The sequence below is a fragment of the Corvus hawaiiensis genome, chromosome 12 (genome assembly GCF_020740725.1).
Source record: "Corvus hawaiiensis isolate bCorHaw1 chromosome 12, bCorHaw1.pri.cur, whole genome shotgun sequence".
Lineage (NCBI taxonomy): Eukaryota > Metazoa > Chordata > Aves > Passeriformes > Corvidae > Corvus > Corvus hawaiiensis.
Window position 1 is genome coordinate 12963555 of NC_063224.1, and position 23506 is coordinate 12987060.

The 23506-nt window shown below is 40.5% G+C and overlaps 1 protein-coding gene across 2 annotated transcripts; it reads right to left on the reverse strand.

Annotated features, from left to right (window-relative positions):
* Nucleotides 1-569: 569 nt before the first annotated feature.
* On the reverse strand, nt 570-23392 carry HEATR3 (HEAT repeat containing 3). 2 transcript variants are annotated; one of them, XM_048316439.1, is made up of 15 exons: nt 23259-23392; nt 21724-21896; nt 21116-21203; nt 20155-20267; nt 18317-18426; nt 17397-17537; nt 16371-16654; nt 16020-16110; nt 12902-13059; nt 11805-11887; nt 11411-11547; nt 8634-8722; nt 7689-7832; nt 7410-7586; nt 570-6511 (listed from the first exon to the last, which is right to left on the reverse strand). In XM_048316439.1, exons 1-15 carry the CDS (start codon nt 23376-23378, stop codon nt 6392-6394), a joined length of 2028 nt encoding a protein of 675 aa, XP_048172396.1. In that variant the 5' UTR covers nt 23379-23392; the 3' UTR covers nt 570-6391. The 2 variants fall into 2 exon arrangements, with proteins under 2 accessions (XP_048172396.1, XP_048172397.1); XM_048316440.1 differs by lacking the exon at nt 23259-23392 and adding an exon at nt 22717-22901.
* Nucleotides 23393-23506: the final 114 nt, after the last annotated feature.

The window sequence follows — 23506 nt, forward strand, 5'->3', positions numbered from 1 at the left end:
TGCTGCCGCCGTCGCTCCACAGCCCCCGCCCCTCCTGGCGAGCGCGGCGAGGCGGGGCCGGGCCGCTCGAGCCGCCGGCACGCGGGCCGCGCGCAGCACGGGGGGTGGCGGCGCCCCGGTCGCTCCCCCGGCGCCCCCGCGCTGCCCCCGGGCCGGGGCGCGAAGCGGGGCCCGGGCTCGGCGGTCCCGTCCCGGCACAGCCGCCGCCGGCGCCCCCGCGCCCCACGGGGCAACAGCCGCGCTCCGAGGGCCGAACCCTCGCACCGGCCCCGCGGGTGCCCGAGCGGCCGTGACTCCGGCCCCGCTGCTGCCAGCGCGCCGGGCTGCGGCTCGGGCACAGGGAGAGGTGCGGGCAGACCCGGGCCGGCGTCCCCCTGTCCGCACACCGTCAGCCGCCGCTGCACCCCCCCCTAAAACTCTTGTGGGGAGGCGTCTCGGAAGTTCAGGGTCTTCCTGTCTTTTATTCCGCACCAAAGGAGAGGCAAAGGCAGCCTAGGTGCAGCCTTTTCTGCAGATGGAAAAATACATCACATAACAATACCCCAAACAGCAACACTAAGTAGTACCAGTTCTTGTTAGACTCGGTTTTATTTTTAGTATTTTCATACTACAGCCTTAAAACATCTTTAATATCAGCTACAAAGTTTCCAGCACTCTGCATGAAGGGCCTACTGCTTCCCCCACTTTCAGAATTGCAGGGGAGATGATTTCTCTTCAGGAAGCTGGAGGTGGAGGGTTTAGAATTAAAAAGTCGCATTCCAACTTCAAGCATTCTGTGAACAGTTTGCGAAGAAGAAGACTTTGCACCATTTCCTGGTGACAACTGAAGACTGAAGTTCTGGCTTCTCCCCCCCATCCCAGAGCAGAACATACTGTCCTCAACACTCCTCTGTGCTCTGTCACAGCATGTCTGATCTGCACTGACCAAGAGAAAATGAACCACAGCAAGAGAGTGAAATCTGGGGCTTGACAAACTTAATTGCTTCGAAAATTAGGACCAAAAGCTACTACCGAAAGCCAAGTAGAAACCAGTGGGACTTGAACATGTCTTGGAATTGGGGAATAACCACTATGAATAACCCTATTTTCCAAACCCCACATTCTTCAGTTATTCTGAGAATTATAAGCATAGCAGGAAAAGGTAACAAGATGGGTTTAAATGATGTTCCCTGCACATCACAAATGCAAATAGAAATGTTTCAATTAATGAACTGCTTTTTAAAAAGCAACAAAGAAAACTGCAAGTCAAATAAAAGATTTCGCATTACCCTTAAGGAGGTAAAAGTAACATGAAAACAACTGATTTGTTTCCTTTTCTTTTTTAATAAAGCTAACTCTGAAAAAATCCATGATTTAGTGTATACTCATAGCACATAAACACAAACAAGTTTTCTATAGGACTGAGGTTTATTAATTTACAGGATTCCTCAGTAACAACCCTGGTCCCAAGCAAATAGAGCCAGGACACAACAGAGGTGGTGTAGTAACACAATGCTTTAGATTAGCAAGTATGCCCGGGTGGCATAAAAAACAAACAAAACCCACACTTTATTATGGTCAAATTGGTTTTTTTAATCACTGCTTTGAATTTTAACTCTATTATTTACTAAAAAGAGAACTTCCCAGAAAAGGTTATTTGGAAACATCATGCTTTACTAGCTGAATCAGCCATTCATCCATTAAGTTCTGGAAGTGCTTTTCACTCTCCATTTGAAGGGGCAGAGAGGAGCAAAGAGGCCAGTGCAATAGTCCTTAAAAATTAAAAAAAGAATTCACATGTCAGAGGAGAAAGAAGACAATTCTCAATGGGATTTTTATCACAGCAGGAACACAAAACCGGGAGAAGGTTGACTGAAAGCCCAACACAGCTTTCAGCGTGGTGCAGGGATTTATGCGAGCACCTCGCAACGCCAGGGCTGCATCAGGACCCTCATTGTGCTGAGAACACGCAGCAGCCACAGTCATTTCAACAGCACACAGATTATTACAGGGATCTTAGTTCAGTTCCCAAGCAGTTGGACTTAAACCCATAATGTAACAGTGGTGCAAGGAGTTCCTGACACCCAGATTCAAAAGAAAAAAGCATCTTCCTATATCCTCAGGTGTGCAAGCCTCAAACTATGCTCTATGTGGTCACTGAATTATGTCTATGTTTGACAAAATGCCTCTCACAGAGGCAAGAAACTTACAAAAAGCTTCATCAAACAGAATGGCTCACCGTGTGTCAGCCCTGGTGGAAAAACTTCAAGTTCCGTTATCTGCTGTATCTGTCAGAGACCTCAGATTTTGCCAATTATCTTAAAGTTATATATCTTAACAGCTTGTCCAGCACAAACTATATATAGATTGTTTGCTTAAGTCACCTGTGCCAGAAAGGAACAATTATATTATTTTCAATTACCACTACCATTGCCTGAATTGGAATTTGCAACAGTAAATGTAAGGCTAGATGTTTCTATCCAATCCTCGGGAATGTTTTTATTGAAATTCCCTTACTAAGGAAACAGGATTTGAGTTTATGGGCATTTTTTGTTGGTTGTTTTATGTTAACATTCTACAAGATATGAATTTCATTTATAATACTTAAACTACAAACTAGTTTAAAATTCATTTGTTCTCCAGTGCAGTTCTCATTTTATAATTTTACTGTGCTCTCATTTTTTTTTGTATTTGTCTCTCAAAATACAAATATCAAACCAAGCCAAGTAGTACTGGTTGAAGTCATTCTTGATCCTCTAAGAAGACAGTCTTTAAAAAAAAAAAAAAAGCCCATAAACCCCAAAGAGTTAAACTATTGACTTGACTGTGGTATACAGCCATCTTCTGCTTCTGAATGTCAAGGCACAATGTATAAAAAACACCTCACAACAAATGCACATTTAAATCTTGCCACTTCTTTCTTTTCATAGAGAGCAAGAAAAAAGACACACAAATGATAATTCCTTATTTCCACAGCTGGGAATTCAACATTTTGCAAGCTGCAGAGACCAAGGCAGCAGAAAATGCCAGTGGTTCTGAACAGGGCAGGGGACCCACAGCCCCCTTTGCAATCTTTCCTTGACACCACAGACCAAGGTAAATTCAGCACCTATTTTGGTATTACAGCTCAACTCAGAGCCAGTCTGTTGTGCTCAGCATCAGACAGGGACACAAGTAAAGCAGCAATCCATACTTTCCAAGGATTGTGGTTTTTGACTGAAGCAGACAGATGATGCCTCAGTGACCAGAATAAGCAACCAAATTCAGATACCTGTTTTGATACCAGTCTTATCTGTGTGATTAGATTAAGTGATGAAGATCACTTACATCTATTTAGTATCTATTTAGTTATGCTACGCAGTCTACATCAGTCCAATTTCTGCCACCCTCAAAGTACCAAGATCCGTCTTCCCCTTTGTAGGCTGTAAAGGATCTTGTCTTTGTCTGAAGCATGCCCTAGACCTATTAAATAAACCAGTGTTCAAAGAGCCCCAAAACATTTAATTTGAACATTATCATCACTTCTGCTGCTGCCTTAATTGTCCTTAGTTGTGTCAGAACAACTTCTGTAGCCCCAATGTTATAGCTTAGTTCTTTTGTACCTGTGTATCTCATCTGGTTTTAGTCCCTGATCTGACACTTCTTTAAATCACTCACAACTTGCCTTGTCTTCTATAGATGCATTCATATTCTTCTTTAAATGATATGGTTTGTACTATGCACCAATCTCATTATGAAAATATTTTTCAAGACATTTAGCTCATCAGTGCATAGCAAAAAAATAATCTGTGCATTCCAATTGCCAGAATAGTTTAAGATCTAAATGTCAGTCTGTTTTTTAACTTGAAGAAAAAAAAAAAAGAGTCTAATTGATTATATTAAGAAAACCATGTTTTCTAGTGGGTGCCCTATCTTCTGTATATTTATCTGCAACTTTCAGATTTATATTTGTAGACGAAATGTTTCTTTCATTATCAACCTAAAAGAAAAACATGAAAAAAATACTTTGGTTTTCTGGCAGTCCCCAGGAAACAGATTCTGGGTGTTAACACTTGTAAAATGTAAAGTTCTACACTTGGAACAGTGCTCTTGACTGAATGACCAAAGAACAGCTTTGGAGAGAAGGACCAAAGGGTTCTGGTGGACAGTAAGTTGGAATCACCAACTGCACCCTTGCAGTAACAACAGCTAAAACAACAGGCTGCATTGGCAGGAGCATGGCCAGCAGGACAAGAAAATCAATTACTTCCCTCTATTCAGCACCTAGGAGATCACATCTGGAGTAGTGTGTCCAGTTTTGGGCCCTCTGTACAAGACACAGTAGAGCAGGTCAAGCAGAAGGCCACTAAGATAGTTGGAGGGTGAGAAGACGTACAAGGAACAGCTGAGGAAGCAGGGTTTATTTGGCCTGGAGAAGAAGAAAATACAATTGCTATTTTCAGCTACCAAGTGGGGGTTATGAGACGGAGCCAGACTCTTCTTGGTGGTGTGCAGTCAAAGAGGACAAGGGGCACATTTTGCAGCAGAGAAGTCCTACAAGGCACAAGGGGAAAAGGGAAAAAAATGTGTTTCCAGTGAGGGCAGTCAAGCCCTGGAAAAGGCTGTCCAGAGTTATAGAATTTCCGTTCTGGGAGATGTTCAAGGCCTAGCCCAACCTGCCTCCCAAGTTAGCCCTGCTTTGATCAGGGGACTAGACTAAGACCTCCAGAGATCCTTTCCAATCCAGAACATCCTGCAATTCAATGTAACACCCAGAAAATGAGAGCAGAACTTCCCACATCGAAGTCCTTTAAGTGCTCCAAACAAATACTAGTACCTTTCATCAGGCGAATAGTGTACAGCAGTGTACAGCAAGTATAGCTAACACTAGGACTAAAATCCGCACACTGTAGGGTATTATGCCATAATCCACCTTTCCTCAGCTGTTACGCTCCAGACTTCTTCACTGCCTGCCCTGCCAAATCCCTGGATAACCCTGCAACCGCTCCATGCTCACGACTTCTCCTGGATTTCTCCAGGCCAGCCTCAATGGCCCTTGAGCCCTCCCAACCCCACCCTCTCGCTCATTTCACTGGCAGGCATCACATCACATATTTCATCTGACTCCTGTAAAGTAACAGCAATAACAGCACTTCCAGGCAGTACAGCTGCTTAAACTCATCTTTCACTTTCTCTTGCATTTGACAAGATACCACGTCAGGATTTCAGAAAGTCAGTCATTTGCAAGTTACCAGTCAGTTCTCAAGTCTACTTTCCAATCTTAGAGACCGAAATCTAACAAACCAAGCAAATTTGGTCTTTTTAAGTTCCATGCTTTTATCATGGGAAAAATTTTGCTAAAAACTGGATGCCTGAGCTAAGGCAGCACATTGAGAGAGAGGAGAAAAAACCTCCCACTTCAAAAACCAGAAAAACAAAATGCTTTTGTGTTTGGTTGTGTGGTTTTTTCTTGAAAAATGTTTATGAGAGGATCTCAGTCACAGAAACAAGACCAAAGCTTTTGATATATGGAAGTTCACATGCAATTTCCATGAATGAATGATATTTTTAAAAAATAGTTTCTGTATTTTACAGCTTAAAAATCTCCATCACATATTTTTGCAAAAGGTATTGTAAGCAAATACAAATTTACTTCAGGTAATACCTCAGTATAAAAAATACTTTCTGTTAGGTTTACCACTTCCCTGAATTCAAACTCGTCCTGATGTAGAATTACAAGGAAGACTAAAATAGGAGACTTAATTTTCAGAAATACCAATCAAAATAAAGACAGGGAGCTGTGTCTAGGTGTTCTATCTGCTTACACTGACTTTCACAGCAAAAAAGCTATCATACTGAATTTATCATAAATGAATCTGAAAATTTTCTCCTCATGAGCCTCATGAAATAACAGATCCAAGTGCTGACAGCAATCTACACATTTGTCACACACTTCTGTTGGGAAGTCTGCCGCAAGTGCCTGTGCAATTCTAGGAACAGGTAAGAGCAAATAGCAAATATTAACATTTTCCCACTGCTCAATTCCCTGAAATATATCTTGAGCTTTTACTTTTTTTTTAATCTGTCACATGACCAAGAATATTTTCTAGATTACTTTTTCACACAAGTGTAGTTTTCTGCCAGGGTACATGAAGATATCTAGACAATGACAGTGGTGCTACGTACAGACCTCAGGACCTAAAGAGCACCTTCTTACCACTCCCAACAATATCAGGGTACACTACGGGGTTTTTTATGCTGATATGTCTTTCATATTGCATCAACCCGAAAGTATAAAAATACTGAATGTTATAAAATGTAGCATTAATATCAAAGTGAAACTGCTCTGCTCAGTAAAGTTTGGAAGTTCAAAACAGTTGTATTTTTTGAAAACATTACTCAATAAGGAAAACCTTAAAAGTTCCTCGATGCTTCAAGTTGGGGTTTTCCCTAATGTCTCCTGATATGCAATGAATCTTCTCAAATTCATCTTCACATTGTCAAGAACACACAGTTGATCTGTACTATATTGTCCTTTGCCTTCTTTTCGCATCTGTGAAACCAAAAGAATACATGGGTTATTAATGGAGATGTTTCTGCTATTAGAGACCTCAAGTTTATTGAAACTCTGTATATAGGTCTTCTATAAAGATACGCTACCCATGGCTTGTGAGAGCTCCAAGGTGTTCGTTCCCATGTACACATGTGGAGCTTAGCAATTATTTCTGCAAGTCAATTTGCTGTAATACACTGCTGCCTAAAACCAGACTAATGGCATGTTATTTCATTCAAAAATCTGTGACATACACTTCTTTTCTGTGGCTTCTCACATGGAAAACCTTGCACATTTAACCAAACAACTGAAGCACCATCAGGTAAGTACTTTGTGTGTACAGTGCTTAGCTTTTAGACCATGAAAGTCACTCCTCAGGCTGCATCTGACCAAATAAACGACGTGTGGAAGGTCATTCTCTATTTAAGACAAGGATATACCTAAAATTACAGTTTAGAATACCAGCCGTGTTATTCTTGAAAATATAGGATACAAGAACTGTTTTAATTAACCAAGAACAGAACAAAAACATCCAACCACAACTACAAGTTAAAAACCAAAGATGTCAATGTAACTTCAGAAAGGACTTCTCTCCCACCTCCAGAGACATCTGCAGGATATTTTTTACAACTGTTTCAGAACCATAAAGTGATTTGGACATTAGTAATACTGATGGTGTAATGCAGATGTTGCAATGTAGGTGCTGCACTGTTACCTTGACACTTCCATGAACTTTAAGGTAATTGTGTTTGCTTTCCTCTAAAGTGGAATATCAGAAAATCAAACACCTTTTTTTCTGTCACATTATAAATTAATTATCTCTTCTAGGACCCCTACACTCAAAGCTTTAACCCACATCGTGTGCTGAGACCCTGAGCTGGCTGCCCTTGATGCCTACCCTCATTCTGAACACTGGCTGAAATTCCTTCAGAGTTGGAAGCAACTTTATCTGTAACGCCGCCTTTTCTGCTTCTTTACCATCTGCAAATACATCAAAAAGTGCATCCAAGGCTTCCCCTGCTACCACAAGAGAAGATTCCTTCATAGCAACCTCAAGAAGAAATTTTCCAATCATCTGAAATAAGAAAGAAGAATTGATTTTTCCAGCAATTCTAAAGAAAATTGAAAGAAATACCACAATTCTTTTAAGCTTGCAATGCAAAGTTTGCTTTTTCACCTTCAGTGTTTCAGCTGTATCTTGTCCTTTTGCCAGGACACTGCCAAAAATTCCAAGGATGCTCACCACGTTCACTCTAACACTGGCATTGCTGCTTTGAATACCAGCCTCACACAAAGCCAATAGCTGCTCAGGAGTCATACACTGGTCAGCAAGGGGAAAGGAGGGAAGGAAAGAAAGAGACACCATTACATTTTCATGTAAGTTTTGAAATATGACATTTAGACACTGTGCTTTTACAGAACACAGGCAAATTCTTAACAGAGAAACAGAGTCCTAGATTATGAAAACTATATGAATTCTGAAAATGCAATTACCAAGAAGGCAAGTAAACTCTCCTGTTCAATTTAAGGTGTTTCTTCCAAAACATAACCAAAGCTGACAGGAAGTTGAAGGAAAAGTTCTGAGATTTTCACAAATTTACGTAGCTCAATAGTTGCTTCCAACTCTTCACAACTTACAGCATAGAAGCTCAGTTTTCAGTTTAAGACCAGAAAGGACTAGCAGACTAACTAGTTTTGTGTTTTGAATAACAAACTATTATGCTTCATTCCTGTATTCAGCTCACTAATTCATGTCCAACCAAGATTCAAGAAGGACCACCAGCTTCAACTAGGTGACATCAGGAAATAAAGAATCCACATTTCTAGGTGCTAATTTTCTAAATATTTGTCATTATAACTATCTCCTAAAGATACCCGTGGCCTATCGCTATTCTGGTTTGAAATACCTTTAATCTGTTTACAACTTGAGGAGGAGATATATAAAAAAATATTCCTGTAAGGTCCATGAAAAACCACAGGTAATGCTATTAAATCTGTTCTTCCACTGTTCACAACTGCTGAAATTTTGAATTAAATTTATATTGTTTCGTTTCAAAAACTTTCCAGCCCAATCTCACAGGAATTTGAACCTACCAGAGCATTTGAGTTTGAAAGCTTTTACCTGGGAGATGTTCTTTGATGCCATTGTTTGTAGGAGAGCCCTCAAAGCACTGGTTACAGCTTCCAGGAATTCTGTGTCTGTAGGGAGTTCTGTCAAAGAATAGAACCCAGAGCCAGAAGTTAAACAGTAAGATGAGGGACACAGGAAGCAAAGAAATAAATTCCTTAATCCCTTAATTGTTCCTCCAGGTACGACCACAACAGGAAAAGCTAGATTTTCAGAGACTGGTCTATGTAGGTTGTAACCATAGTGATTTGTTTGAATTCAGCATTAACTGCATCTGGAGGTTAGAACACAGCTGGGCCTCATTTTCAGGCACATCCCTGGTTGAGACACTTGTGTGACCTAATGGACAGTACCAGCCACTGCCACCAGAACAGCAGTTGAACACTGGTATGACATGGAGGCCATAATACAGGAACTGAGAAAAATACAAAAGCTGACTGCATACTTTACCTCCTTTCTTCTGCCTTCTTAAGCAAGCTTTTCAGACACCCGAAACACTGGACTCTTTCCAATTCATATAAAGAGCATGTTTTCCAGTGGTTTAATAACATTTCAGGAATGTATGACTCAAACACTGCATTATTCTGTTTAACTACAAACTCATCGGTAGCAGCCATCACCTTCCATCTGTGTTCTGCATTTCTTGAGGCTTTTTATTTTCCTCTAATACGTTTACTTTCTGGACCACTCCAGATGCAAAACTTCTTGATTTGTGCGCATCTCCTCCTTCCTCATGTAAACAATCTGATCTTTATGCCTCTTTTTTACCCTGTAAACCACAGAATTCCTTCTAACCACGTTGATATGTTATCAACTCTATCTGGCAGTTTTCATTACATAGCATTTAAACATCGAAAAATGGGCCTGTGCCATTAAATTAATTTTAGCAGCCTTAGCTGTCTCCAGACAGCAACTTCTCCAGCTTCATCGGAGATCTTTCTGACTATTACAAAGCATAACATGTAGACCCAAAATCTTGGAATTCCTCTCTTCAAGCATGAGACATGTTTTATGTGAACTTCCTTGCATATGTTTTCATAGGTATTTTCATTTCAGCATTTTAGTTTTCCACACACTGCACTCTCAGTAATAATATTGCCATAGACTGATTACACGTCTTTAAAGACAAGTGAGAAAAAAGTGTGTTTTGCAGGAAAATGCATTTTCAAGCACTAATGCAGTGTCATTTTATATACCACAGCAGAGAACTACATAAGCTGCATCTGTGGCTACAAATGAAGACACTTGAAGGAAGGGAAGGAAACTGAACTTCTTGAGCTTCTAAGAGACAAGAAATGACAAAGCCACACATATGCCAGACTTCAACAGAACTGTCTTAGGGAAAATGTTTTCTGACAGTTTTGAGAGTTGGCAGCTCTTACAGGCTCTAAGAATCTCTCTTATTTTTTGTAAACCCATCACGACTGACCTTAAAACAAAGATTATCAGAATAGTCTGAATGAAACAGCCTGTCAGGGACCCACATCCTCAGTTTGGAACCAGGCAGGGTTTTCTCGCCTTTTTTTTTTTTTTTTTTTTTAATTTCGGTTCAGCTTCTCTCATGTCAGTAACAGAGAGATCATAGCATACATGATCCAACAGGGTTATGGACATTGATGATGCTCTCATGTATAGGATCACAGAAAGTAGCTGGAAATGCTAACTGCTGTATAGATGATCCAATAACACTGTGCTAGCAGATGTATGGGGAAACCTTCACAGTATTATCTCTATGAAATAATGCACCTTGGATGAGCTACAGTGGATACATTCTAGTGTTTACCAGGATGTATCACAGAGTCTATGAGGTTGGAAAAGACCTCTCAGATCGAGTCCAGCCTGTGACCGATCACCGCTGTGTTGACCAGACCGTGGCACTGAGTGCCACATCCAGTCTTTCCTTAAATACCCCCAGGGACGGTGGTTGCACAGTCTCCCTGGGCAGCCCATTCCAGAGCCTAAATACAGATCTAATAGATATCTCATATATATATATATATATATAAAAAATATCTTCTAAAATAGTATTTTTAGAAAAATTAAATTTATTACCTTCTGTTGAAATTGAACCACAGCCAGAACAGGAAGCTGAGCAGCTTTAATATTTAGTCATAAAAACTTTGCACATTTTCTTACTACAAATATATTTCCAATAAAGCTAAGCCATCATAAGCATAAAGTATGTCCTGGGGACAAGGTGGCTGCTCTCTTTCCTATTGTAACAAGCATGGACATTCTTGAGATTTTTGCAACAACCGCCTTTGCCATAATTTGATAAGATTACTAGAAAAAAAATGATGTGAAAGACTGTGCTAGACATCTTTTGTTTTCACATCTCCTTAGGCTAGTTAGGACATTTAAAAAGAAAATCTCCCATCTTCTTCATGGATAGTCTGATTGATGAAAAACTGCTATTATCACAAATATGATCAAGCAAACAGTTCTGGTCTCCCAACAAGGCAGTGTTTATCCTCTAAGTGACTTCCTGCATAGACCCAAATGTGAAGCAGATTCTTGCATTACAGGCAGACTTGCTCAAGGTGCATAAACATGTGCATGTGTGGATAAACACATCTTAACGGGATAAACACATCTTAACGGGATACAGTGTGATGTCAGTACATTGCCAACATCCACTATCCTTATTTTGAAGGACCAGAGGGATAAAATTAGTAATAAACAGCATTAGAACATAATAACATACATGGCTACCTTATATCTAGCTGATCAGCAAAGGGCATCAAGCAAGTCCCCTCCACTAAACATCTCACCTGTTTTAGAAAAGATCAGCTGTGAGAGATGCTGTGCAAGGGACTGAAGTGCTGAAGCTCCCCCAAGACAATCCAAATCTGACACCAACAAAATGCTCTGAAGACACGTTAAAGCTCTACACTGCACTGTATTCAGTCTGAAACAAACAAAAAGCACACTGAGCAGGTATTCTTGAAAATACATGCTGAAATATAAAGAAGAATCTTGAATTTAATAAGGCTGTGATCTGGTGTGCAGTTCACAAAAACATTTGTATCTCTTTATTCAAAATCATGTATCAGATCTGCCAGTTTCCAGATCTTAAGAGTAGTCCAAGGATGGACAATCCTTCTAAGAGTTTGAAAACAACTGAATATACATGAAAAATAGTAAGAGAGACAATGAAATGCCTACTTTTTAATTAATGGTTTCCAAGACGGATTGTGCATACAGATGTCTAGAGCAACACTGTTCGGAAAAGCAGTTTTTTCAAGAATCTGAAGAGGGGAAAAAGAAAGGTTTAGCAATAAAGCCTTTTTTTTCCTTTTGTTTTAATAACGTGTTCAGAGGGAAGACTGAAATTTTAGCTTAATGTCAAACAGATACTTCAAACTACGTATTTCAAAGCTTTCCAGATAGCAAATATCTCGCCTGCTAAAAATGCCAGAATTTTCCTCAATTACTTAAATGGTGTAATTATACACTGGATTCAGCATAGCATATTTTAAGTGTTCAGCTGCACTAACAACAGGTCATTTTCTAGGTCTCTGCTATTCTTTCTTATTTAGCTCTTTCTTCTTCTGGATTCTGCTACAGGATTTGCAGATAGCTGCAAGTCTGGAAGGCCGTGCCATGAAACTCTGGCTATTAAGTACAAAAAGCCTTCAAAGTTTTCACCTTGCATCTTGATGTCTTAGGTGAGAATTCTACAATGCTGCTGAACTAGCACAGTAACTGATTCAAATAATTCAAACTTCACTTTTACAGCCCCAAATAAAAATGAGCAAAACAACTCTGAAACAAAAACATCTAATTTCCTGTCAGTGCCAAATACTGTATTTCAGACACTTTTTATAAAACAGGGGGAGAGGAACTTTCACTTTTTCAGTGCTGACTGCTGCCATTCATAAATGTTACTTCCACCTCATTTAGCTAATATGGAAATCTGGCTGTCATGCTTCAGCCAAGTTTCCTTTCTTTCTATGGGTAATCTTTTTCATGTCCAAATCAAGGAATAACAACCTTTGTATTTGGGGAAAAAAAAAATAATGAAAAAACCCCTTACCAGATTTCTGACACACATGACCCCTCTATTCCCACTTACATGAGGAAATTATTTAGATCATGCAAAGATGCACCACCTCTAGGCCAAAATTGAGGCCAAACTCATTTTAAAAAATACTCCTTTCCTCAAGGTCAATTGGGATAATTTGTTTGCCTAACCTGGGATAGAAAGCAGGAACAAGGGCAAGGACTGTACCATGTGCTGGAAATAAAATAGAAGACAATACCTTCTTTGGAATGAGGTTGTTCAGAAATGCTGAGTTAACCTCATCAGAGAGGCACAGGGGTGACAGCAATAGCCCACTCCCCTCGTTGTATGAGTTTTCCATGAACAAGTCACTCTCATCACTGCTGGAGAGTTCCTCCCACTCGTCATCGGAAGGATCTGAGAACACATGACAAGACTTGTAAATGTAACATAACAGCCCTCATGCAACAGGTATCCTACTTCCCAAATGAACGTGGCTCCTCCACTTCTTGGATTAGCCATCTTGAAGCTCTTGGGCTCTAACAAGCTCCTCACAAACCAAGTGCCATTAAGCCACAGTTCTAAATATTTTATTAAAAAATATTTTATATTCACTGAGGCACAAATATTCTTCATACGTGGGCATGTTAATCTCTGATATTAACAATGCATTGTTTGAAAATATCAAAAAAAGGTATAGAATAAACATTTCATAAAGATTTACTAAGATATTAAGTTGCATTGTACCATTTCACTTTCTGAGGTTGATTCAAGCATGCAAATACACCAGTTTAACTTCACTTATTTACTAATTGCAGTCAGTTTAAGGCAATTGTTTCCTCTGGTAATACTGAGGCCACAGACAGATGTCCTCTGCCTGGGCAGTAACTGGGCTGGATGAAGATGTTACTATCTCCACAGCAAGGCCAGTTGAAAAGAAATGATGACAGCAAAGAAAGCCAAACAAACTCTGATAGTCATTTCAGGCAACATATTTCACACAAATTAAACTAGGTTTATAATCTTAAACCTGAACTAGGCTATACTTGCATGACTTATTCTACTAGCAGATCTGTACGGGCAGATACGGTGAGAGGAGATCACTGTAAAGTGAATCATCTGTCCACAGCTAAAGGGAGACTTGGGCTGACAAGCACAAACTACAATCATCGTAATTTATATTTAAACCCATATATCTACATCCACAGAGTTTACACTCATTTATCTGAAGTTTCTTTAAATCTGGTTACATTTTAACTAGTGTTTACCCAAGTCCTAAATCTACAAGTTGGACTGATCCTCCTATCTAACAGACGAAAGTTCTGTGTACATAGGTCAGGATATTTAACTATTGTGACAAAAAAATATCATATTCACCCCCAAGTAATTTTGTCTGACAACACAGGTTCTCATGAGATGTAGGTCCTGTAGTAACTACAGGAACAGCCACACACTTCTGTGGCAAAAGGTAAATTCACTAAAAATACAGCAAGAAAGATCCAAATGAACGCATTTCACTTGTACTGTGCAAGTTTAAGAATTTATTTGAAGGTGATGGCTGTGGTTTGTCTGATGCAAAGTAACTCAAAGTGTGGCAACTTGACCACACAGGCATCTTCTGTTATCTTATGGTAATAGCCAATTAATTCTACAGCCATAATGCTGGTGTTAATAGCCTTTGCATGAGAAAATGGTTGTCTTTCATGCTTTACCAAATCATTGCAGCAAGAAACATGAAAACAAAGCAGTCATCCCCCTTTCAGTCTCTTGCCTCTTCTAAAAAAATTCCTTTTGCATCTTTAGAAAACAAAGAAAGCAAAAAATATCCCTTGAAACCTAACTGATAACAGTAAGAGCTGACATTGCAATTCAGCAACAAAGACAGCAGTTGTCATATGTTGACAGAGAGTGAACAGGGCAGAGCAGGAACTGGGATCTAGAACACTGGCCCATAACTATGATCAGGTTCCTTGTAATGTTCTGGGAAACAGAGAGGCACTTCCAGCAGCAGTCCCATCTCACCTAGCACTGGTAACCCAAGAACTACAGACTGGACAGCAGTGGTGGAGTCTCTTGGCTTCTTGCCCAGGTGCCCATCAAAGGGGAGCACTCTGCTTCTTCCCAAACACTGGCCAGTGTTCAGTAAAACACATCCCTTGCCAGCCTGGTTATTTCTCTCAGTTCTGTTGCAAGCTGAGTGTTTTTATGAACTCAGCATAATGGCTAAAGCTATTTCAGTCCTCAAATAATTTGAAAATTAAATGAACAGCTGCCTATGGAATCTCCTAATTTCTAGAGACTGTTTCTGTCTGCCCATGAACGGGTAAAATACTGTAGTGAAATACAACACAATCAATCTTACATTACACTGAGTGAATGGCAGAATATGCAGCTTATCCACAAGAGATTTTCCAATTAAAGGGGAAAGCTTATGAATTACAGCTCATTAGATGAGAAATGCAGTTATGAAAGGAGCTTCATACACTAGGTGCAGAATTTCCTTGTGCTGTAAGAGAAAAAAAGTCACCATTGGGAATAACTGGGTATTACTGTGGATTTTATTAGAACCTGAAAGTCTTACTCAGTTACTTTCTACACAATTACTCCTGCATAAGGCTAAAACTATAATAGCAATCAAAATTTTAAGGTTTTGGAAGGTTAAGGGGATTAGTCTAGTTTGTTTGTTGGCTTTTTAAAATAGAATTTGATAATCTCTCATTTGTTTTCCCGAAGATTAGAAGAAAAGCGATCACAACTGAGTTTCAGAGTTCATAAAAGATACAGAATATCTATATCCTACTCCCCTCCAAGTAACAGCCTCTCTTTCCCTCCTCCTCCTAAAAAGCTCATAAAGGCAGAACTCTGGAAGCCTAGATCTACATTGTTGCCAGAATTGCATGCAAAAGCTGTCCCTACTCCTAATTTTGCAACACTTGTAGTACCAAAACTAAATCAAAGCAACAAGATTTATCTGGTTTAAAAAAATTGATGCCCCCATCCTGCAATGAGATTGGCACACGTCTTGCATCAAAAGAACAGTCAGACCACACTCTAACTGAACAAAGATTTTGCCATAACAGTTTAGGAAATATCTCTTGGTGTGAGTGCTTTTTTGTTTGTTCTTAAATGTTGGCACATGCAGTATCATAAAAAAAAATAAATAAATTAAGCAACATAAGTCACTTAAATGAAGAAAAAACCACTTAAATTAGATATAGAAATGACGACCTACTCTGTCCCCAGATGAGGATATCAGGGACAACATGCCCATGGGCATTCACCCTCAAAAACCCAGATGACCAAACAACAAACTAAATGTGACCTACTCAGAAACAAAACACACCACAACACTTGCAATGAACAAGACTCCTACAAACCTTCACTGCAGCACATATTAACAATGATTTCCAGAGCAGTCTGCTGAGCCGTCAGTAAAGCTGTCACTTCTTTCAGTTCCCACTTATCAGACTAAAAAATTAAAAACATGAACCAAATTTGATTTTGGAAAACAACATTTAAGAGCCATTTAAAGTATCCAAGCTGTCAGTTAAAAATACAGTCCAGTCATTTCCTCTTCTCAGTCTACACCCAAACTTGAAAAAAAAAACCAAAACACAAATCCAAGTGGTGTTATCTACCATCTTTTTGTTGAATGTTCCAGAGGAAATTTTATTCTCGAGGAATGCCACTTGCACTAAAGTTGTCCAAAAGCCAGCAGCCACACTTACCGGAAGTAAATCCGAAACGTCATTTTCTCTTCTGAGTTTTCCTTTTGGTATTTCTTCCATGTTATCATCTTCACTCAAAACACAGTTTTCTGTAATATCATTCATGTTTTCCTCAGCTTCTGCTTCCACAGCAAATTTTAACCTGGTTTTTTCAGCTTCATTCATATGAATAATTGTTTCACCAGCGTCTATTGCCAATGATTCTGAAAATATCTTCAGGATTGCATTAACCGTGCTTCCCAGGCTGCCTGGTGGAATGGTATCCTTTATATTCCAGATAGTGCCTAAATATGACATAACCAAATTATATAAATTATTAAAGTGCTCAATTCCCAGCTCTGTAATAGCCATTTTGTAAGGACACAGCCTCCACTACTTAAAATACTCAGTGCTTACATTCACTACAAATGTTCAAGTCTTTTCTCTACAGATTTGTATTTTTTTATAACATTTCATATATTCATCTGTAAGAATTGTTATGCCCACATCTTAAGCTTGAGTAAATTTCAACATGTCAGTATTTACAGAATATTTATGTGCAGTGACCTTGGTGTCACTCTGTACCTGAGATAACAAATCCACTTGCAAGAATCATTTTCTAAGGATTCTCAAAATTAATTTATTACACTCCAGCATCAAAAATCATCATAGCTAAGCATCTGAGGTAACAAAAATTCAAGGTGGAGAATCTGAGGTAAAAAAATCTACACCTATTAAGATCAAAACAACTCCTGTACCACTTACTGATTCATTTCATTGTTGAAAACCAAATGAGCAGTTAAAGTGGGCTATCACACTGAGCAGGGGCTGAAATCAGAATCAAGCATTTAAGACAGTTTTAAAACTAGTTGCAAATACCTATTTGCAGTTCCAAAAGGCAGATATAACCTCACAAACCATATGTACAGGCCTTGACAATCAGAAGTCCAGATCATAGCAGAGAAGACTAAGCCTTCTGTCCTTCCCAGCCTCCTTTACCTGCCATGCTACCCATCCCAAGGCAATGAACCCCCTTGAGCACTGTACCTGCTATCAGTGTTCTCAGAAGGATGTGCTTCATGGTGCTCTCTGGACACAACATCACTGTTTCCAGTACTTGTTGTGCAGAAGCGTTAAATGAAGAAAGAAGATCTGGATTATCTTCCGTCACTGCCTGCAAGCAGTTTGCTGCAGCAAACAAACCAAGAGCAAACATAATTAACAAACCCAGTAGCAGCTTTTGCTCTGCTAATGAGAAAACATTATCTTCCTGAAAGCTGGAGTCATGAAATGCTAACACAGGAAAAAAAAGTCATGCAGCATTATGTTGTAATGGTCTGACACTGTCCTTCACAAGCTGTGTTTCGGATTAGAAGACATTCTGTGGCAAACCTGTACATAAAACAGGTGAGGACAATACCACATCAGCCATGGAATTGGTTGTATTAATTTCAGCTACTCATAATTAAATTTCTCCATTGTATACTGACAATGGATAACATAAAAAAATGTTGGAAGCACACACACCTGTATCACCATTATAAACCCGTAATAACAATAATACTGATAAAACCACATTGAAAGTGATTGGAATTGTTTAGGGTTCTTTTAGAAGGACTATCTCCTCTGCTCAACAAATTAAACCCTCCATTACCAAAACATGAAAACAAAATGAAAAACATAGCCTCCCTGTAAAGCCCTCTTCCCATAAAATTTTTCTTCCCATGTAACCACCAATAAGCCATTCTCCTTTGGACTGAAAACAAGCACAACAGACGTCAACTTCTTCATTACATGCTGTTCAAAAATGGATTTAAAGTCTTATACTCAGTGCAAAGTTAAGCAATGCTAAAGCAGGTCCATTATGCAATGAATGTAATATCAGTGTTACATTCATATAATAAAAAAAGGAAAAAAAAAAAAAAAAGGTATCTTTAAACCCTTCTCTTTTCTTTTTCACCACTTACCTACTGAAATAGCCAGATCCACATTTGTGGCAAATTTCTTCATGTAATGTAACACAGCCTCCAGACATCCTTCTTTATTGAATATGTATAGGGCAGTATTGTTGCATTCACTAATGTATGAAAAAGATCAGTCAAACCCTTTTCCAGGAAAAAAAAAGAATACTACAGCAACGTTTTAAGCACCCCATACTTGTTATTACTCACATTAAAAAAAAAAAACCTAAGAATTATGCATTAGTCAAAGAGCTATCCTTCATTACTGAGGTTATGATCAACTCTATACAAGATGCTAAAAGAGAAGCTGCAAAACCCTGGACACTTTTGAGGAAAGTTATCTTGTGCCAGCTGCTTCCTCACACAGAGCGTTCGAAGTTATTTGGGAGCCTAACTACAGTCTCCCGCTGGAGGGTGAATGGCAGCTCAGAGCTGTGGGCTGCAAGCCAGCCCAGGGCTTCCTGCAGCCACAGGAGACTTCACCCACAAACCCACTGCCTCTCACATCAGTATTCACTCACTCCACAAAATGACTGCTCCGACCATTCAGAAACGCATTTACTTTCACTATCTAACAGTGCGATTTGTGTTTCTTCAAGTTCCCACAGCTACTCTCTCTTTTAAACTGATACATTGATATAAGCCTAATTCAAACTAAAAAAGCACAGGAGCTAACTAGCTATAAGGGTCTTCAAAAATTTACTTTCGAAAATATTATGTCTCAGCATCAATGCCAGCCCTAATTTTATCAGTACTAAACTTAGCAACAAAATAAGCAGTTCACATTCATTGCCACAAAGTTCAAAATCCCGAAGTGATTTACATTCACACTTAATGATCATACTTCCTGCTCTCAAGCACTGACTACAAAAGCCAAAAAAAAATGAACACATGACATTGTTGAGTCAGAGTTACAAAGGGTCATGCATTCTGTGCAAGATGCTGAACAAGCAGTTTATTTGCTGTTCTAGATTCTAATCCCTAAAAAATAAATATCCCAGTTTAGAAATAAGGCCTCAAGCCAGCAGCCATATCACACAGGCACAGAGGTAGTTCCCACTGAGGCACTGTACAGCACTGAACAAAATCCTGTACGCAAAGTGTATAATGGGAAAAAATGAAGATAAACAACACAAAGCTCAAGCAGAACTTTTGGAACAGATTTGCATCACTTCAATGTTTATAGTCATTTCTGTATAAATAGTATTGCCATTTCTCTTCCTTCACCTGATGCTTCCAATGTAAATTACTAATAGAACAATTTACATTATTTTCTCACATAATAAGTAGATTTTTATCAGTGCCTCAGTAACTAAGGGACAGTTGCCCCAAACAGTTAATTTTTGGGATGACCTGCAGACAGAGGAAGTAGTATAAAAACTCCTCATATTCCTAGAGCACTGGAGTCCACTGATCAGAATTTCATTTTCTCCATTTCTTGTACCATGATATGGATCTACAGGAAATAAATTCAAGATGCCACAACCCAAACTGTACAACAGACTATGACAGAACATGTTCAGAAAACAGGATCAGAACCCAGGATGAAGAACCAGTAGAAAAAAAATTTGTTACTCTTCTAAAACTAATGACCAACCCTGTGCTCTTTTAGAATCCTTCACTTAAAAAAAAAAATCTACACTAGAAGATAAACTTTTATTTCAGATGAAATGAGGGCTCACCATTATTAGAGCAAGGTACACGTAGGAGCAACACAATCAGAATCAGCAAATGAATGCATCTTCCCATGCCAGGACAGTAACTTCTTTTCTGCCTCAATTAGCACACTCCTTTTCAGGAACAATTTAATTTAGCTAAAATGCCAGTGTTTACACAGCACTTACCATATATTCCACAGCAAATTAATAGCCTCATTGGCTATGTCTTCAATATAATTTTTGTTTATTCCTCTGCATTTCTTTGGAGAGAGCTGGTTAGCATCTAGTCCAGTGCTGCACTACAACCAAACAAAAGAACCAGGATTGGAAAACAAGCCATGAAGAAAAGCAAAACTTTAAAACATTAGCAGCAGTGAGTGAAGAGATCCTCTCATCATGAGTTTATTACCAAAAAACCTGACTAGTTTCCTTTCTCTATGAAAACTTTCTAACTAAAAAAAAAATACCTGGGAATTTTAGAACTTGGAAGCTCTGTTTCTTGCTAATAGGCTGTCTGCAGTTGTCAACAGTTCTTTCTAACCACAAAGATTAATTCAGCTAATACCTTACTGTGCTTTATAGTAATGCCATTACTCATATTTTAAAATGGAGAAGAAACATACAGAAAATGATGGTATTGGACAAGGTTGCTCATACAAAGACAGCAGGTAAGAGAACTCAATGAAATTTCCAAACTGCAGTGCAACACCTGGACCAAACAAAGAATACCAATTCAGTACAGGTTATTCTACAATAATTACCCAACTGTGAACCCAAACATCCATTTAGACAAAACTGCTTACCAGAAAAAAACGTTACTAGAATAATGTTGCAACATACACGAAGGACCTGGATTCTCACTGACAGAATAAACTTGTCTTGACTGACATTACAAACACAAAATCTCCAGAACTTTCACTCAAAAATCATCCTAGGCAGCAAACCTCACCATGGACGCAAGTTAGCTGGCCAAGAGGCAGAAGGTAGTGGTTAGAAATCTCTGGAATAACTTTTGTACCATTAAACCTATTGAAACATTCTTTCAAGTATCTTATTTTAATAATAGCTACAAAAATAGAACTGGTTTTGTATATGGGATAATTCAATGCCTAGGTCAGGTTTAAAATCAAAATAAAAATATACACACCTCTTTCAAAAGTGCAACCAGGGGTGTCATGATGTCGTTTGTCACCATATCATCACAGACATCAAATCCTCCACAAGCACTTAGATTTCTGGAGAAAGCAAAAAAATTAATGCTTTGGATGAGATACAATACTTTCCAAGAATGTTTCAAAAACCCCATGCATTTGATATTCTTCTCTAAAGGTTATGGTACTTTTTGTTTTAAAATCAATTTGTTTAATTAGTAGCTTTAGTCTTCTACCTCCTTAACACTAACTTCGGTGTTAGAAAAAAAAAATTATTTTCATTTACTCATCAAGCATAACTAGAAAGCTTATCTGTACTAAAACATCATGATACAAAATGTCATACAAACTGCACTCAAGTTCTCTATATTTCCTCATAAAGCCATAGGTTTCTAGTGTAAAGCCTGCTCCTGACATTAAAGGCTCACAGAGCAAGAAGAGCCCCTCTCCCACACACTTCAGCTGACATGGGCATAGCTACCCAGACCAGAATTAAAGCAAGAGAGGCTGGCACTCAAGTTCACAGCTGTCACCAGCAGAACCCCACTGTTTCTCCCCGGTGCCAGGATCCCCTCATTCTACCTGTGCAGTAACAAGGGCTTACCGGAGAGCTCCTGCAGCTGTCTCCCGAACAGCTAAACTGTGATCCATCAGCAACGGCCCCAAACAGCGCACCACGTCCCTCTGCACAAAGGCTGGGATGACGTGCTTCTGCTGCAACAGCTTGGAAATACTGGCACAGGCATACTCTCTCACTTCAGCACTCGGATGCTGCAGCTGCAGAGACACAGGGCACACCACAGCGAGGGTAAAGGGAGCTGGAAGGTTATACTGAGTGAAAAGATTGATCAGGGCCAGCACTGTCGCTCCTATTTTACTGCTCCTGAATGGAAGCAAGAGCGTTTAATTTCCATGAAAGTTTATAAATCCTTGCCTGGGTTATGTGTCTTAACTGTATGACTAGATAAATACTATTCTGGATATTTTTAACAAGACAGCCATAGTCCAGACACAGATTTGACACTAGCTGGCAATGGTGAGACCTCAATTACCATGTATTAAAAAAAGGAAAAAAGTGGTGGGGAGGAAATATCATCAAAGTATCACAGACACAACACATACCACCATAAAGAAAAGTTGAAGAATCAAAAGATAAGAAAAAAAATTATAGCCTTTACATTAAAAGCACCTGCTTAACAGCAAGATGTTTTCTATGTCCCCAAGACAATGTTGACTTGTGCTGTAACAGAGTTTTAGGTGAGATACAAGAATTACAAATTGTAAAAATAATAACAGAGTAGAAGCACATATCGTAGAAGGTCACAGAGTTTGTTGAAAACCTAACAGAAGAGATAAACATCTGCTGAACAGCAGAACAGAAGAGTGGTAGCATCAGATCCTGCCTCCATTGAAAAAGGTGTCTCAGCTCACCCTCACCTGTACCTTTATTTACCCTCTCTTCCCCTCTCTCTCCTAAACAGGTTAGTCCAATAACCAAGCTGTGATGTGTTTAATGAATTCGGTTGGGCAAAGTGAACAAAGGGGATTTAATTACTTAAAGGAAAACGGATTTTTGCTTCTGATTCTTAAGTCACACCTGTAGAAGGAGGTTTACACCAGCTTCCATCTGCAGTATTTAAACCAGGACTATGGCCTACAAGTGGCCAAGCCGTCTTCTTCAGCATTTTCTACTCGTTACTCCTTACGTGTGGCTCTTGGACTCATGGCTCTGGCCACCTGTAGAAGTCTCCGGCCGGGGAGACCGAGCCCAAGCCCTGCAAGAACTCCTTGGCAGCCCCCGCAGGGACGAGGGACACGGAGCTCCGCCGCCCTGCACGGAGCGCGGGCGGTGCCGGTGCCGCCCCGCCCCGCCGGGCCGCGCGGCCGTGACGCCGGGGGAGCGACACGGCGGGAGGGGAGGGAGGGGAGGGAAGGGGAGGGAGGGGCGGTCCTGCGCGGCCGCTCGGCTCCTTCCCGCCGGGGGCGGGACCGCGCCCGGGCCCTCGCCGGCACCGCCGCGGGGGAAGCGGAGGCCTCGCCCCCCCGCCCCGTCCGGACCCGCAGCCCCCGCCGTTGCCCCGGTCCGCAGCGGGGCTCACGCCGAGCCCGCCCGCGCCCGCCGCTCGGCCCCGTGCGCACCTTCTCCAGCAGCTCCGCCGCCGCCTCCTCCTCGGGGCCGCGCTCGCCGTCGCGCTGCTGCGCGGGGTCGGCGGGGGCTCGGGGCGCCCTGCGGAACCGCCGCGCCCGGCTCTTGCCCATGGCTGCGCTCGGCGCCGGCGCGCCCACGTGTGCGGCCCCGCGCAGGCGCCGCGCCCGCCCCGCTCCGCACACCCCGCCCTGCCGCAGCCCGGCCGCACCGCCGGACAAACCGCGCTCCGACCCTCGCA

Coding starts and splice junctions, on each gene's coding strand:
- HEATR3 (XM_048316439.1), bottom strand. CDS start 23,378: ATGGGCAAGAGCCGGGCGCGGCGGTTCCGCAGGGCGCCCCGAGCCCCC. Junction 18,427..20,154: donor AATTTGCTGTGGAATATATG/GTAAGTGCTGTG, acceptor TTCATACATTAG/TGAATGCAACAATACTGCCC. Junction 16,655..17,396: donor TCTGAGAACACTGATAGCAG/GTACAGTGCTCA, acceptor TGTCATATTTAG/GCACTATCTGGAATATAAAG.